Raw genomic sequence first — 11,663 nt, forward strand, 5'->3', positions numbered from 1 at the left:
CTCTTGTAAACTATGATCATTACTTGTATTTCCAAAACCGTACCATATCCTTACTCAGTGTATCCATCCAAAACAGGCAATGATCGCCACCTGTTCACCGGTTCCAAATCTCCCCCCTGTTCTTTGCCCTCTTGGACAAATAAAATGATTTAGTTCGACGCAATTTAATTTCCTCTGCGCCATGGCACATTCACACCCGCCAACCATGGCTCCGGAGACAAAGGGAAACGGGAAAGAAAACCGATGGAGGCAAAGTTCCGAGTTCAATGTTCCAGACTCGATATACACTCACCAAGTTACCAATAAATGTTCTATGTCTTAGAAACCGTAAATATTTAACCAACTGTCAAAGTCCCACATTACTTTCCAAGCCAACGGATTGCAGACGTGCATACGGAGTAGGTAGCGTGGACTAACCACGCCCCCATCGGCCTAAGGTACCTGATGCACGGTACGCGGTACTCGGTACTTCGTACCCATCGTTTGCTAACCTGCTTCGAAGATCCCTGCACCTCCGCAGGACTCATTGCTTTTTTCGCTCCCTGCTCAAACATGATTGACTGCAGTATCTCGATGGGTCTAAGGCTCTTCTGCAGGGTCCCTTGCTCTACAGTAGCCTGTGGGATAGGCGGCGCCCGATCGGCGCCATGATCTCCAGCTCAGCTAGCTATCTGAAAGGATCCACGTGCAGTGGGTTAGAAAATGTATGTGGCATGTGACAGCTGACTGGTTTCCCACAGGCATCTCCCAGGCATGTTTCGGTTTGAACCCCTGCCAATGAGTTGATTATGGGCTTTGCATCCCGGGATGGACTTTCGCGAGAATTCGTATCATCCTTAGATCAAACATCCTGCTGGGAACTGTCAAGAAAACCTATCAGCGTGTCTACCAAAATTGATCTGATTTTTTGTCTGACGAAGTTTGGATGTTGAACCAGACTTGTAACCACCATGGCACCTCCCATCTGATAACTCTAATGGGCAGAAAAGGAGGGGCAAGACCATGGACGCGAGGAGCGCTACCCCGAAAGGGGCAAGTCACCGGGGATTTCAACCCGCGGGTTTCCGAAGCGGATCAGATAATGAGAGCCGACAACGGAAACACAAACAACGGATGTCGCGTCAACTGAGGGGATGCAATTCTTTCTACCTCTATGCAATGTCGGATGATTACACTTTCCGCCTATACACACCTATCATGCTGAATCTAGGCTTGCAACCGCTTTTTCTACGTCGTCATCGAGACCGATCCCCCGACCAGCAACCGCCGATCTCGGCCATTCCCATCTGATAAGATGAACGATGCCCCAAAGTGGATATCGGCGGGTCGGCTCTGGCAATATCCGGAATCGCGCCATGCGAGGACCAGCAGTAGTAGTGTCCAGTGTCCACAGTCCAGACCAGACGAGCGTGTAATATTGATCTTAGCAGGAAGAACGTCCCAACAGAAAGCCTCTTCTCGTCCTCCGCGACATTCCGCCCAGAACCCGACTCCATAGGTTCCATATATATCCCCCCAAGGTGGACCAAAGATCCATCCACATCCGAGTCATTGACACGTTGCTGCCTGCTCATCCGACCATAAAAACACAATGAAGTTATTCGCGATCCCCCAGGACCAGAACGGCTGTCGCGATCGGCTCCACCGCCAGCATCCCCGTGCCACTGCTAGTGCCCCTTGCCCTGCCCCTGCCCCGGTTTCGGGTCGTCCGTCGTGATTTAATCATGGCATTCCCGGCATGGTCCTGGTCCTGGTCCTTAAAAGTGGCTCTTCCCTCGAGATCCAAATCCTTTGCAGCATTTTCACTCTCCTTCTCCGGTCACCACATCATCCCACCTGTCTCTACCACACCCATCCTGAATAGACCATCCCAATCCTACCGTCGAATCCACTGCACTCCCCTCCGCCAACAACAACAACCCCTCAAGATGCCCTCCGCGACCACACCCCCGCCCTCACCCTCACCAGAATACCGCGTCCTGATTGTCGGCGGCTCATACGGCGGGTTATGCGCAGCCCTGACCCTCCTGGACCTGTCTCACGGCAAAGTCGCCCGTTTCAACTTCACCGAGAATGCTCAGCCCCCGGCGCGCCAGATCCCGATGCAGATTACGGTCGTGGATGAACGGGATGGATTCTGTCAGTTTATCCCCTCCATCCCTCTCCCCAGCCATCCATCTGTCCGAATCCCCCGCAACTTGACAAAATCACCTCTAACATCCGGCATCGATGAACAGACCACCTTATCGGCTCCCCCCAAGCCCTCGCCAGCGAGGAATACGCCTCCAAGACATGGACAAAATTCGCAGACATCCCCGCCCTACAGAGCCCGAGCGTGCGCTTCGTACAGGGGAGCGTGAGCTCCGTGGACTGCCAGACCAAAATCGCGCAGATCCTCGACACCGAGACCCAGGAAACCCGGAAGGAGAAGTACGATTTCCTGATCGCGAGCTCTGGATTACGACGGGGGTTCCCGACAGTGCCGCAGTCGCTGCGACGGGAGGAGTTTCTTTCGGAGACGAGGACGAATGTCGACGCAATCCGCCACGCTCAAGATGGCGTGGTCGTTATTGGTGGCGGTATGTCTCCTAATCCCACACCTCTCCAGTGACTGCGCTGGATACATCACTAACCAAACCCAAATTCGATCTCACAGGCGCAGTGGGCGTCGAAATCGCAACCGAGCTACGGACCCTCTACCCGACCCAGAAAATCACCCTCATCCACTCTCGCGACCGCCTCCTCTCCGCAGAACCGCTACCAACCGACTTCCAAGACCGGGTGGCATCCGTGGTCCGCGATTCCGGCGTGAAGCTGATCCTCGGACAACGGGTCATCAGCACGGCAACCATCGAGACCGAAGGCGGACGAAAGATCTGGCATCTCACTCTAACCAACGGTAGAAGTATCTACGCGGGTCATGTCATGAATGCCGTTTCGAAGTCCGTGCCTACGTCGTCGTATCTTCCCCAGGAAGCGCTGGATCAGGAGGGTTATGTGCCTATTTTGCCCTCGTGAGCGCCCCACCCTTTCCCTTTTTTTTTTTTTTTTTTTTTTTCCATCCGGAAACTAATAGTCGTCGTCTGTGAACGCAGTACACAATTCCCCCCCACAGTCCCCAACGCAACCCAGCACTTCGCAATCGGCGACCTGGCATCCTGGTCCGCGATCAAGCGCTGCGGCGGCGCAATGCACATGGCGTACCACGCGGCCAGCAACGCGCACCAGCTGATGCTGTCGGCCGACAAGCCAGAGTATATAACCCTTGAGAAATCGCCGCCGTGCATGGGTCTAGCTCTGGGGAAGACCGCCGTGACGTATACTGCTGACCAGGGGACGAGGGATGGAGAAAGTGAGCACGAGCTTTGGTTTGGGAAGGATATGGGGTATAGCAGTAAGTGTTTCCCCCCTCCCCTCCTCCCCTCCCTCCCTTTGGAGTTGGAGTTGGAGTTTGTTGGTGGGATAAAAAGGAGGGAATGCTAATAGCTGGGGACAGTTTGTTGGAATTATATGAAGTTGGGGGAGCCGTGGAAGGCGTGAGTGAGTGAGTGAGGTGAGGTGAGGTGAGGTGAGGTGAGGTGAGGTGTTGAGGGTGGGTGGTGGGTAAGTATATAGGTAGGTCTGTGTTCGAGTTCGAGTTCGACGAAGCGGGTATTTGTCGACTGGGATGCGGATACTGGGCTCATTACTCGGCATGGTTATCTGGGGTATTCACTGGATTTGCGGGTGCAGTCTGGACCTGGTCTGAGTGAATGGTAGAGGAATCGGCTGTGAGGATATATATCGAACGGTACTTGAAATTTGCTGGCGCGGTGGGTCTCTCTCTGATCGTGTCATATCATATCATTGAATATTAGTGTGCAATATAATCGAAGTTTATATCATATCCCCCCCTCATTTACTCTCTTATGCTTCTTTTACAAGCTGGATGAAGACTGTCTACCGTATAAGTCTGAAATCTGACCGTCCCCAATCGGGCATAATATATCGATATCAATCACGCTTGTTGTTGGTATTTTCATTCAATATCATACAAAGAAGACTCATCCTGACCCCCACCCAACAATATTCTAATTAACGAATCTCTGTGGTCCCGCCACCAGACTCCTTCTCAAGACTTATATCTCCGCCAGCGCCTGCTTCCTGGACTTGGACTGCAGATCGAGATACGGCGCCTCGCCCAGACTGCAGACACGGTCTCCAGCGCGGGCCTCAACATAGTCATACGTGGCGCAGTGCCAGGTAGACCGGTTATCCCAGACAGCCATGTCATTCTTCCTCCACTTGAAGCGAACCTGCGCGTCGTGGTTCTGGGTGACGAGCTATGGAGGATGGAGGTCAATTTGCCGGGCTCTAGCAAATACTCCACGCGCGGAAACACTTACATTGAACAGATACTGCAGCAGAATGTCCGACTCGTCTTTGGTTACCCCGTTGATCCGCTTCGTGAAGCCCTTGTTCACATACACGGACTTCCATCCGGTCACCGCTATTATCGAAAGTCAGTCAGTCAGTCAGTCCCAATCACAAACAACAACCCCAGAGGAAGGAAACCAAGAAAGACATACGATTCGTCCTGATGACCGGATGCACGGCCCTCAAATCATCCCCCTCATTCAGCGGCGACCCCCTGATGCCCTTTCTCAGCGGATTACCCAGCCTCCGCGCCTCCTCGTGGAAGAACGTCGCATCATGAGTTGCGGTCAAACCCTCCAAAAACGCCGCCATCCCCGGCGACAGCCGATCATAGATCTCGTAACCGGAGGCCCAGAGCGTGTCGCCGCCGGTTTCAGGCAGGGTGTGAATCTTGAGCATGGCGTAGTCGGAGGGCACACGCTCGAAACTGATGTCGGTGTGCCATCCCACGGAGGCGAATCGGCTGGTGTCGCTGAGCTGGTGCGTGAGACCGCCGCCCTTCTTCTGCTTCTCGCTGCTGATCACGCTGATCTGGTCGCCCAGCTCGCTGCCTTCTTCTGTGAGGGGGTGGACGTGCAGACCGGAGGATTCGGGCTGGGTGGGGAGTATTAGTCAACTGGCGTGATTCATTGCGGAGAGGAAAAGGAAAGGAAAGGAGGCCATACGCATCCCGCCAACAGGGTGAGCTTTTCGCCAAATTCACGCATTTGCTGGGGCGACACGTCTTGGTTGCGCAGGAAGACGACACCTCGGCTCGAGACTGCGGGGTGTTAGCGAGTTGGATGATGCTGTGTGGGAGGATGGAATGGACATACTCGTGGCCGCAAGATCTTTGATCACCTGGTCGCCGTTCTCGGCTTTCAGAATCTCGGCCACCTGCAGGCCCTCATACTCTCTCCCGATGACGGGGGTCAGGTCCTGGTGGGCGTACGAGTCTAACGACCCGGAGTACTGCAGGGGCTGTGAGATGCGGGGGCGCGACTGCTCGTTTCCTCCGCGGATTGTAGACGACGCGTTCTCAACGACGGATGGCATGATGGCTGATGATGACTATCACGGACGACAGTATGACTGCGATTATGAAGTGGCGATGTTGATGTTGTCTGATGCGGTCCTGGTCCTCGACGACGCGTCTAGCGGGACGACTGACGGGTTATATACCCGGTAGGGTTCGACAAGGGGACGTATAAGGTGGCCTCACGATCACGACAGCGTCCACGAATGAGAGATTCTCCACTTCGGCAGTATCAATCAGACAAGAGCGACATACACTTCGGGACGCAGAGCAGACGAGAACAGACCACCCGACATGCTGACTACGCTACAGCATGAGCAAGCCTGGAGTCTCGAGTCTCGACCATCGCCTGCAACGACCGACTCGGGAGGTTCGTCGTCCGATGGGAGGAAGGGCTTCCCCGCATCACGCACGGAGGGAGAGACCCTGTTCGTAGATAGATACCAACTATCCATCGCACACGACGCAGTCACAGGCCGACGGGCATGCGGTCGGCGGGGCGTCGGCGAAATTCTCGGCAGGAGCTGCAACGCCTGCCAGCCGTCCTCTCTTCTAGCGCCCGCCCTAACCCGGCACATCTCCTTCTTGCGGGCAAGTGGCCGCCCGGCTCGAGATACACCTGCCAGTGCTGGCTCATTAAATGCGATGATAATAATCCTATCGCCGACGGTGCGAGCCCGGGGAAGCCTGCCCTTCGATCCCAGAAGAAATGGGGGGACTACGACTGCCGAGATGCATCGAACAGAGGAATTCCGGGGAAGCGACCTTCAAGCAGCACTGCATTTAATCCGCTACTACAGGATCGACGAAAACAAAACAAAAAAAATAACAATAAAAATTAACTAGCCCCGTCAGACCCATGCCACGACCCAAGGGAATTTTCCGGGGCAGCCCAGGGCCATTGGCCAGGCATTGGTGGGTTGGGCTTCTAGGCGATGATGTGCTCGGTGATCCGTCTTGTGCCATCCAGTTAGTCTCGTTTTCCGGGTTGAAGGTATTCATGGCGGGCAGCGACACACTCAAACGCCATGGCTATGGTTGGCTGGGCGAGACAAGCTGTCATCTCCGTGATGGCGAATATTGACTGTGGTGTTTGTCTAGCACACACCGGTCGTTGTGGCGTGGAGGCTGGCCATGCTTACTGATTCATTCTTATAAGTATCTGTATATGTCTAGCCCGGGAGGTTACCAGAATTTGACCGTTGGGCTTTTCTTCTTTTCTGGTTTTCACCTCTTCTGTTGTTTGCGGGCGTGAAAGAAGAAGAAGAAGAAGAAGAAGAAGAAGAAGAAGAAGAGCAGCCATGTCGGACGCCGAGCTGGGCTACAAGGGCTCGATCAAGACCCAGACTGCGGAGGATACGCAGTCCTCTAAGGTGTCGATCGAGGTTGGTCAGGAACATCTCGCGGGTGTCATTGCCCCCCATGAGTCCTACGAGGGATATCATCGGTTCGATCCGACGGCATCCTGGACGCCACAGGAGGAGCGGAAGCTGGTGATGAAGACCGATCTGATGCTGATGACCTGGATCTGTGTCATGGTGTGCAATCCAACCCCTCCATAAAGAAACACAATACTAACACTCGCAGTTCTTCGGCCTCCAACTCGACCGAGGAAATCTGTCCAACGCGCTGACCGACAACTTCCTCGAGGATCTGGGCATGACGACGGACGACTACAACAACGTACGTACCCTCTCCCAGCCCTGGGCTATACACACACATACACACACACACATGGCATAGCATGGCTAAAAAAGAAAACTAGGGCTCCACCATCCAACTGATCTGCTTCCTGGCTGCCGAGTTCCCCGTGCAGCTGCTCATCAAGCGCTACGGCTTCAAGCGCGTGCTGCCCATCATGATGCTCTGCTGGAGCTTGGTCTCGTGGACCCAGGCCTGGATGACCAGCCGGGCAGGCTACTATATTACGCGGGCGTTGATCGGGGCCTTCGAGGGCGGGTTCATCCCGGGTACGATTCTGTTCGCGACCTACTTTTACAAGACGAAGGAGCTGTCTGTGCGGTTGTCGTTCTTCTGGTCTACGCTGAACGTATGTCCCCATCTTTTCTCTCGTCCGCAGGGGTGGGTCACAGTTAACATTGCTTCCAGGTCGCGCGCATCATCTCCTCCCTTCTCGCGGCCGGAATCCTCGAGATGCGCGGCGTCCAGGGAAAGAGTGGCTGGTTCTGGCTGTTCCTTATTGATGGACTGCTTACGTTTGTTATCGGATTGATCGTATGTCTTCTTTCCCTTTCATAAACCAATCCCTCTTCCAGAAATCACCTCTAACAGCCTCCAGAGCGTCTTCTACCTCCCCAGCTCTCCCACCAACACCAAGAGCGTCCTGTGCCCGCGGCCATGGTACACGGAGCGCGAAGAAGTCATCATGATCAACGTACGCCCTCCTCTTCCCCATAACCCCATCCCCATCCCCATCCCCATCCCCATCCCCATCCCCATCCCCATCCCCATCCCCATCCCCATCCCCATCCCCATCCCCCGCAACCCAACCCAACTAACCCTACCCCAATCACAATCATATAGCGCCTCCTCCGCGACGACCCCTCCAAAGGTCTCACGCACATCAACTCGCACGCCACAATGCGCGACATCCTCGAAGCCTGGCGCGACCCCTCAATGTGGGGCCTGTACCTAATCGGTCTCATCGCCTACATCCCCCAATCGCCCGTCTCCAGCTACCTCTCCCTGACCCTGAAACGGCTGGGCTTCAGCACCTTCGACGCCAACATGCTCAGCATCCCGTACGCCGCCCTACAGATCATCCTCATGCTCGCGCTCTCCAAAAGCAGCGACTACTTCGGCGAGCGGACGTTCCACTGCTTCTTCGGCGAGATCTGGGCGCTGCCGCTGCTGGCGGTCCTGCTCACGATGCCGGCCGGTGGACGCGACTGGGCCCGGTTCACCATCAGTACACTGATCTCCGGATATCCGTACTTCCATCCGATTGTGTCGGCGTGGATCTCGGAGAATTCGTTCGATGTCAAGAAGAGGGCCATTACCGCGGCCACGTATAATGTCGTGGTGCAGGTGGGGTCGGTGATTTCGAGTCGTGAGTTTGCCCCTTTCCCTCTTTTCTTTCTTTCATTTCTTTCTTTCTTTCTTTTCCCCTTCCCCGGGGGAAAGGGGTTATGAATATTCTGATTGGGGCCGGTAAAATTCTAACGAACCCTTCCCAGAAATCTACCGCACAAGCGACCAACCGTACTACTACACCGGCAACAAAGTGCTTATCTCGATCTGCGTGCTGACGCTGTTCGTCTTCATCGGGCAGCGGGAATGGCTCCGCCATTTGAACAGACAAAAGGAACGCAAGTGGAATGCTATGACCACCGAAGAACGCGTGCTGTACCAGTCTGACCAGGCGGCGCGCGATAAGGAGGGGAACCAGCGGCTGGATTTCCGCTTTAAGTACTGATACTGATACTGGGCGGAGTGGGTAATAATGAGAAGAAGAGAAGAGAAGAGAGAAGAGAGGGACTGATCTTGACGGTGTCATGCGATGCGCTCCGATGCTAATGGGTCTGATATGTGACATTTTGACGTGTAATCATTTCATAATTGATGGGCTGATGAACCGAACCGGCTATGGGTATATAATATGCATAATTCTCACCAGGACCAAACTTTCGTGCCGGTATATTAGCTGGAGGGGTCAAGCGAGAAAGCCCTCGTTAAGGAGAGAAGGGTCTAGAAAGTCGTTGCTGGAGATGTACGGTGCAGATGGTATACTATGTGCTTCCGGGATCTGGGAGATGAAGTCGCTGATCAACATCTCGACAGAGCCAGAGGGAAGAGAAGGGGACAGCGATATGCTCCAGGGGGTCGTAGTCGTGGTATCCTCCAGAAAAGGGTATGGCGTGGAGGTGGCAGGGTATCCACACGCAAGGTCCGTCTCTGGGATCCCGATGCCACCCAGAAAGCCCGAGAAGAACATAGAAGTATCCTCCAGTGGCTGGAGATCATCGTACCGGGCCCCCTCACTGGGGTTCAAACTGGTACTACCGTGCACGGGCTCATGGCCAATAGGCTGCAGGGCAGACGGTTGGAGCGCATCAGCCCAATTGCTGATCGCATTAGCATGGCCCGCAGCGTCTACCGCTGGAGGCCTCTTCCGGGCTAGTCGTTCTCCACCAGAAGCTGGATGGGTCGTTTCAGCTGGCAATTTACTCCTGACTGGTGGGTGGGTGTCTCTTATGGGCGCCGCCAATGCAGGACCGCTGCTAGCTTGGGCGTCTGCCATCTTCTTATACAGTAGCTCCGCTAGCTCTTTGTTTCCCCCGCCCCGGAAGGTGGAGAGGATCGAATGCAAGCGCGCCAGGATGCTGCTGGGGCGGCTTTCCCCGTCCCATGCGGGGGCTCGCGGCAGCATGGCTAGGTCTATTACGGCGTCGGCGAGAGAGCTGGCGATCTCGTACAGCTTTAACTCCTGTTTTTGGGTTAATACGTCCCTTTGAGAGGGTGTGTCGGAGGAGAGTGCCTACCATGCCGAGACCATGTGCCTCGATGGCCGTTCTAGGTAGTTGGGAGACTATATTCAGGAGCTCTTTGGCGACCATGATGGGGAATGACGGGGACGACGAGTAGGACGAGGGGGAGCCGCCACTTTTCTTGGACGAGACCTTCCACAGGATCATGCGCATCCAGTGTCTGGTGACGCACAGGTCCGCTTTCTGCACGTCTGAGATGTGGTCCAGCAGAGCGGAGCCGTCCTGCAGGTTATCCTGCAACAGCCGGAGGAACCGCCTATCTAGGTTTTTGACCTCGTTGGAGATTGTGTCTATTCCACCATCGTCCTCGATGATATCGAACATCTTGGACTGCTCAAAGAGGCGGAAGAGATTGAGGAGTTTCAGAAATGCGGGCAAGACCTGAGGTTCGTCGTTGGCATCGAGCTCCGGAGTGGATATGTCGGTCCTCAAGACTACCGGAAGTTTATGGAGGATGCAAACGCCGCTGGCCAGTTAGACTCGCCCGTGCATCAAAGACATTCATTCTTCTTACCGTTCTGTGACGAAGAGCAACCACAGCACACGACGGCGCATCTGCTGCTCGTCCGGTGGAAGGCTGCTGTATGAGGCTTCTCGATGGAGGCACATCATCTGTGCCAGTGTTATGGCCTCCCTCAAGTACAGCAGGGACTCGCTGGCCCCTGACTGTTGGTTCTCGTAGTAGACATGCAGGAAGAACGCGGTCCTCACGTTGTTCAGATTGAGCTTCGAGCGGTAATCGCATAACCTACGCGCTTTCATACACTCGGTCGCAAACGTCTCGGCAGTTATCGACTTGTCGGGGAGCGAATTCTGTCCGAGTCTGAGCTGCGCAATTGTCGCTGCTGCCACCGCGGTGGCCAGCGCATAGGTTTCATGGTCTTGCTCCTCGGTATCCTGTTGCAGGATGGACATGACGGTCTCAACGTCCACAATGGGCCAGACGGGGTACATCCGAACGTGGTAGATATAGAGCGGGGCGGCGAGGATATTCGTGGGGATCCGAGATCTGCTTCGTAGTAAAGATTAGTCCATCGGGCAACACACAACATCGTGCCAGAGGACAGCATATTTCCTTGGAGACACATGAGCGCACCTTTCTGCCTTTGCGCATCTCTGCGGTACCGGTGGCGGGGTGTCATCGACCACTCCGCTCGACAAAGCCGAGGGTAGAGTCTGCGGTTCGAGCCCCCGTTGCGCCTGATCGATGAGGTACTTTGTTGTCGCACGCAGTTTCTGAGGGCCACGGGGCTGCTGAACCCGAATGTAGGTGCACTTGATGCGCGCGTTGAAGCAAGACTGGCAGGGTTGGCCGCCTCCGCAGCGAATCTTGCGAATCTTGCAGCCGTCGCAGGCCTTTTTCGTGATGCTCGATCTGGAGGCCATCTCGCGGGGATTATGTTGTGGAAGTATCGCAGGGAAATCCAGCTGAATGCATGACAGGTTGCAGAACTGCGATGGCAAGAAAATTTGCGGTGAGGAGTGTCAATTGCTGCGAATTGTATGCAGTAGCGTGACGTTGCATGGTCCAAAGCAACGGGGGCGCATCCAAAGAGAGACGATCATCCCGAGGGCATTGCGGGGCAGAGCAAGGGTCGGTTGGAGCGCAGCTCAAGGCGAGACACTGCAGCGTGGCGTATCCGCGGGTTGACTCGAGCGTGGCCGCGAGTGCAGTGAAGTGAGGAGACCATTGGCGGAGGGTCTTACGATCCTGCAGGAAAAAC

General features: G+C 55.0%; 4 protein-coding genes across 4 annotated transcripts; 2 read left to right on the top strand and 2 right to left on the bottom strand.

Annotated features, from left to right (window-relative positions):
- Positions 1-1,445: 1,445 nt before the first annotated feature.
- On the top strand, positions 1,446-3,865 carry BO70DRAFT_358897 (putative pyridine nucleotide-disulfide oxidoreductase AMID-like). Its single transcript, XM_025542405.1, has 5 exons — positions 1,446-2,139; positions 2,238-2,579; positions 2,657-3,014; positions 3,096-3,394; positions 3,497-3,865. The coding sequence occupies exons 1-5, from the start codon at positions 1,725-1,727 to the stop codon at positions 3,538-3,540; spliced, it is 1,458 nt and encodes a 485-aa protein (XP_025402712.1). The 5' UTR covers positions 1,446-1,724; the 3' UTR covers positions 3,541-3,865.
- A 136-nt stretch (positions 3,866-4,001) lies between these two features.
- BO70DRAFT_358898 (TauD/TfdA dioxygenase family protein) lies at positions 4,002-5,857 on the bottom strand. The gene is made up of 5 exons (XM_025542406.1): positions 5,232-5,857; positions 5,082-5,176; positions 4,569-5,010; positions 4,386-4,489; positions 4,002-4,322 (listed from the first exon to the last, which is right to left on the bottom strand). The coding sequence occupies exons 1-5, from the start codon at positions 5,449-5,451 to the stop codon at positions 4,119-4,121; spliced, it is 1,065 nt and encodes a 354-aa protein (XP_025402713.1). The 5' UTR covers positions 5,452-5,857; the 3' UTR covers positions 4,002-4,118.
- An 875-nt stretch (positions 5,858-6,732) lies between these two features.
- BO70DRAFT_330001 (putative MFS transporter) lies at positions 6,733-8,983 on the top strand (the record flags this gene model as incomplete). The annotated part of the gene is made up of 7 exons (XM_025540805.1): positions 6,733-6,969; positions 7,019-7,114; positions 7,197-7,481; positions 7,541-7,666; positions 7,731-7,826; positions 7,976-8,501; positions 8,629-8,983. The coding sequence occupies 7 exons, from the start codon at positions 6,733-6,735 to the stop codon at positions 8,865-8,867; spliced, it is 1,605 nt and encodes a 534-aa protein (XP_025402714.1). The 3' UTR covers positions 8,868-8,983.
- Positions 8,984-9,104: 121 nt separating this feature from the next.
- Positions 9,105-11,325, bottom strand: BO70DRAFT_330003 (Zn(II)2Cys6 transcription factor; the record flags this gene model as incomplete). The annotated part of the gene is made up of 4 exons (XM_025540806.1): positions 9,105-9,878; positions 9,934-10,405; positions 10,454-10,951; positions 11,156-11,325. 4 exons carry the CDS (start codon positions 11,323-11,325, stop codon positions 9,105-9,107), a joined length of 1,914 nt encoding a protein of 637 aa, XP_025402715.1.
- Between the last annotated feature and the right edge of the window lie 338 nt (positions 11,326-11,663).

Source organism: Aspergillus heteromorphus (assembly GCF_003184545.1).
Source record: "Aspergillus heteromorphus CBS 117.55 chromosome Unknown BO70scaffold_3, whole genome shotgun sequence".
NCBI classification, from domain to species: domain Eukaryota; kingdom Fungi; phylum Ascomycota; class Eurotiomycetes; order Eurotiales; family Aspergillaceae; genus Aspergillus; species Aspergillus heteromorphus.

What these genes read in the sequence shown, in the direction of transcription:
- BO70DRAFT_358897 (XM_025542405.1), top strand. Translation starts at nt 1,725, where the DNA reads ATGGCATTCCCGGCATGGTCCTGGTCCTGGTCCTTAAAAGTGGCTCTT. An exon ending in CGTGGTCGTTATTGGTGGCG is followed by an intron (nt 2,580 to 2,656) that starts GTATGTCTCCTA and finishes TCGATCTCACAG; the next exon opens with GCGCAGTGGGCGTCGAAATC. An exon ending in TATGTGCCTATTTTGCCCTC is followed by an intron (nt 3,015 to 3,095) that starts GTGAGCGCCCCA and finishes CTGTGAACGCAG; the next exon opens with TACACAATTCCCCCCCACAG.
- BO70DRAFT_358898 (XM_025542406.1), bottom strand. Translation starts at nt 5,451, where the DNA reads ATGCCATCCGTCGTTGAGAACGCGTCGTCTACAATCCGCGGAGGAAAC. An exon ending in CAAAGATCTTGCGGCCACGA is followed by an intron (nt 5,177 to 5,231) that starts GTATGTCCATTC and finishes AACACCCCGCAG; the next exon opens with TCTCGAGCCGAGGTGTCGTC. An exon ending in TGCTGCAGTATCTGTTCAAT is followed by an intron (nt 4,323 to 4,385) that starts GTAAGTGTTTCC and finishes CATCCTCCATAG; the next exon opens with CTCGTCACCCAGAACCACGA.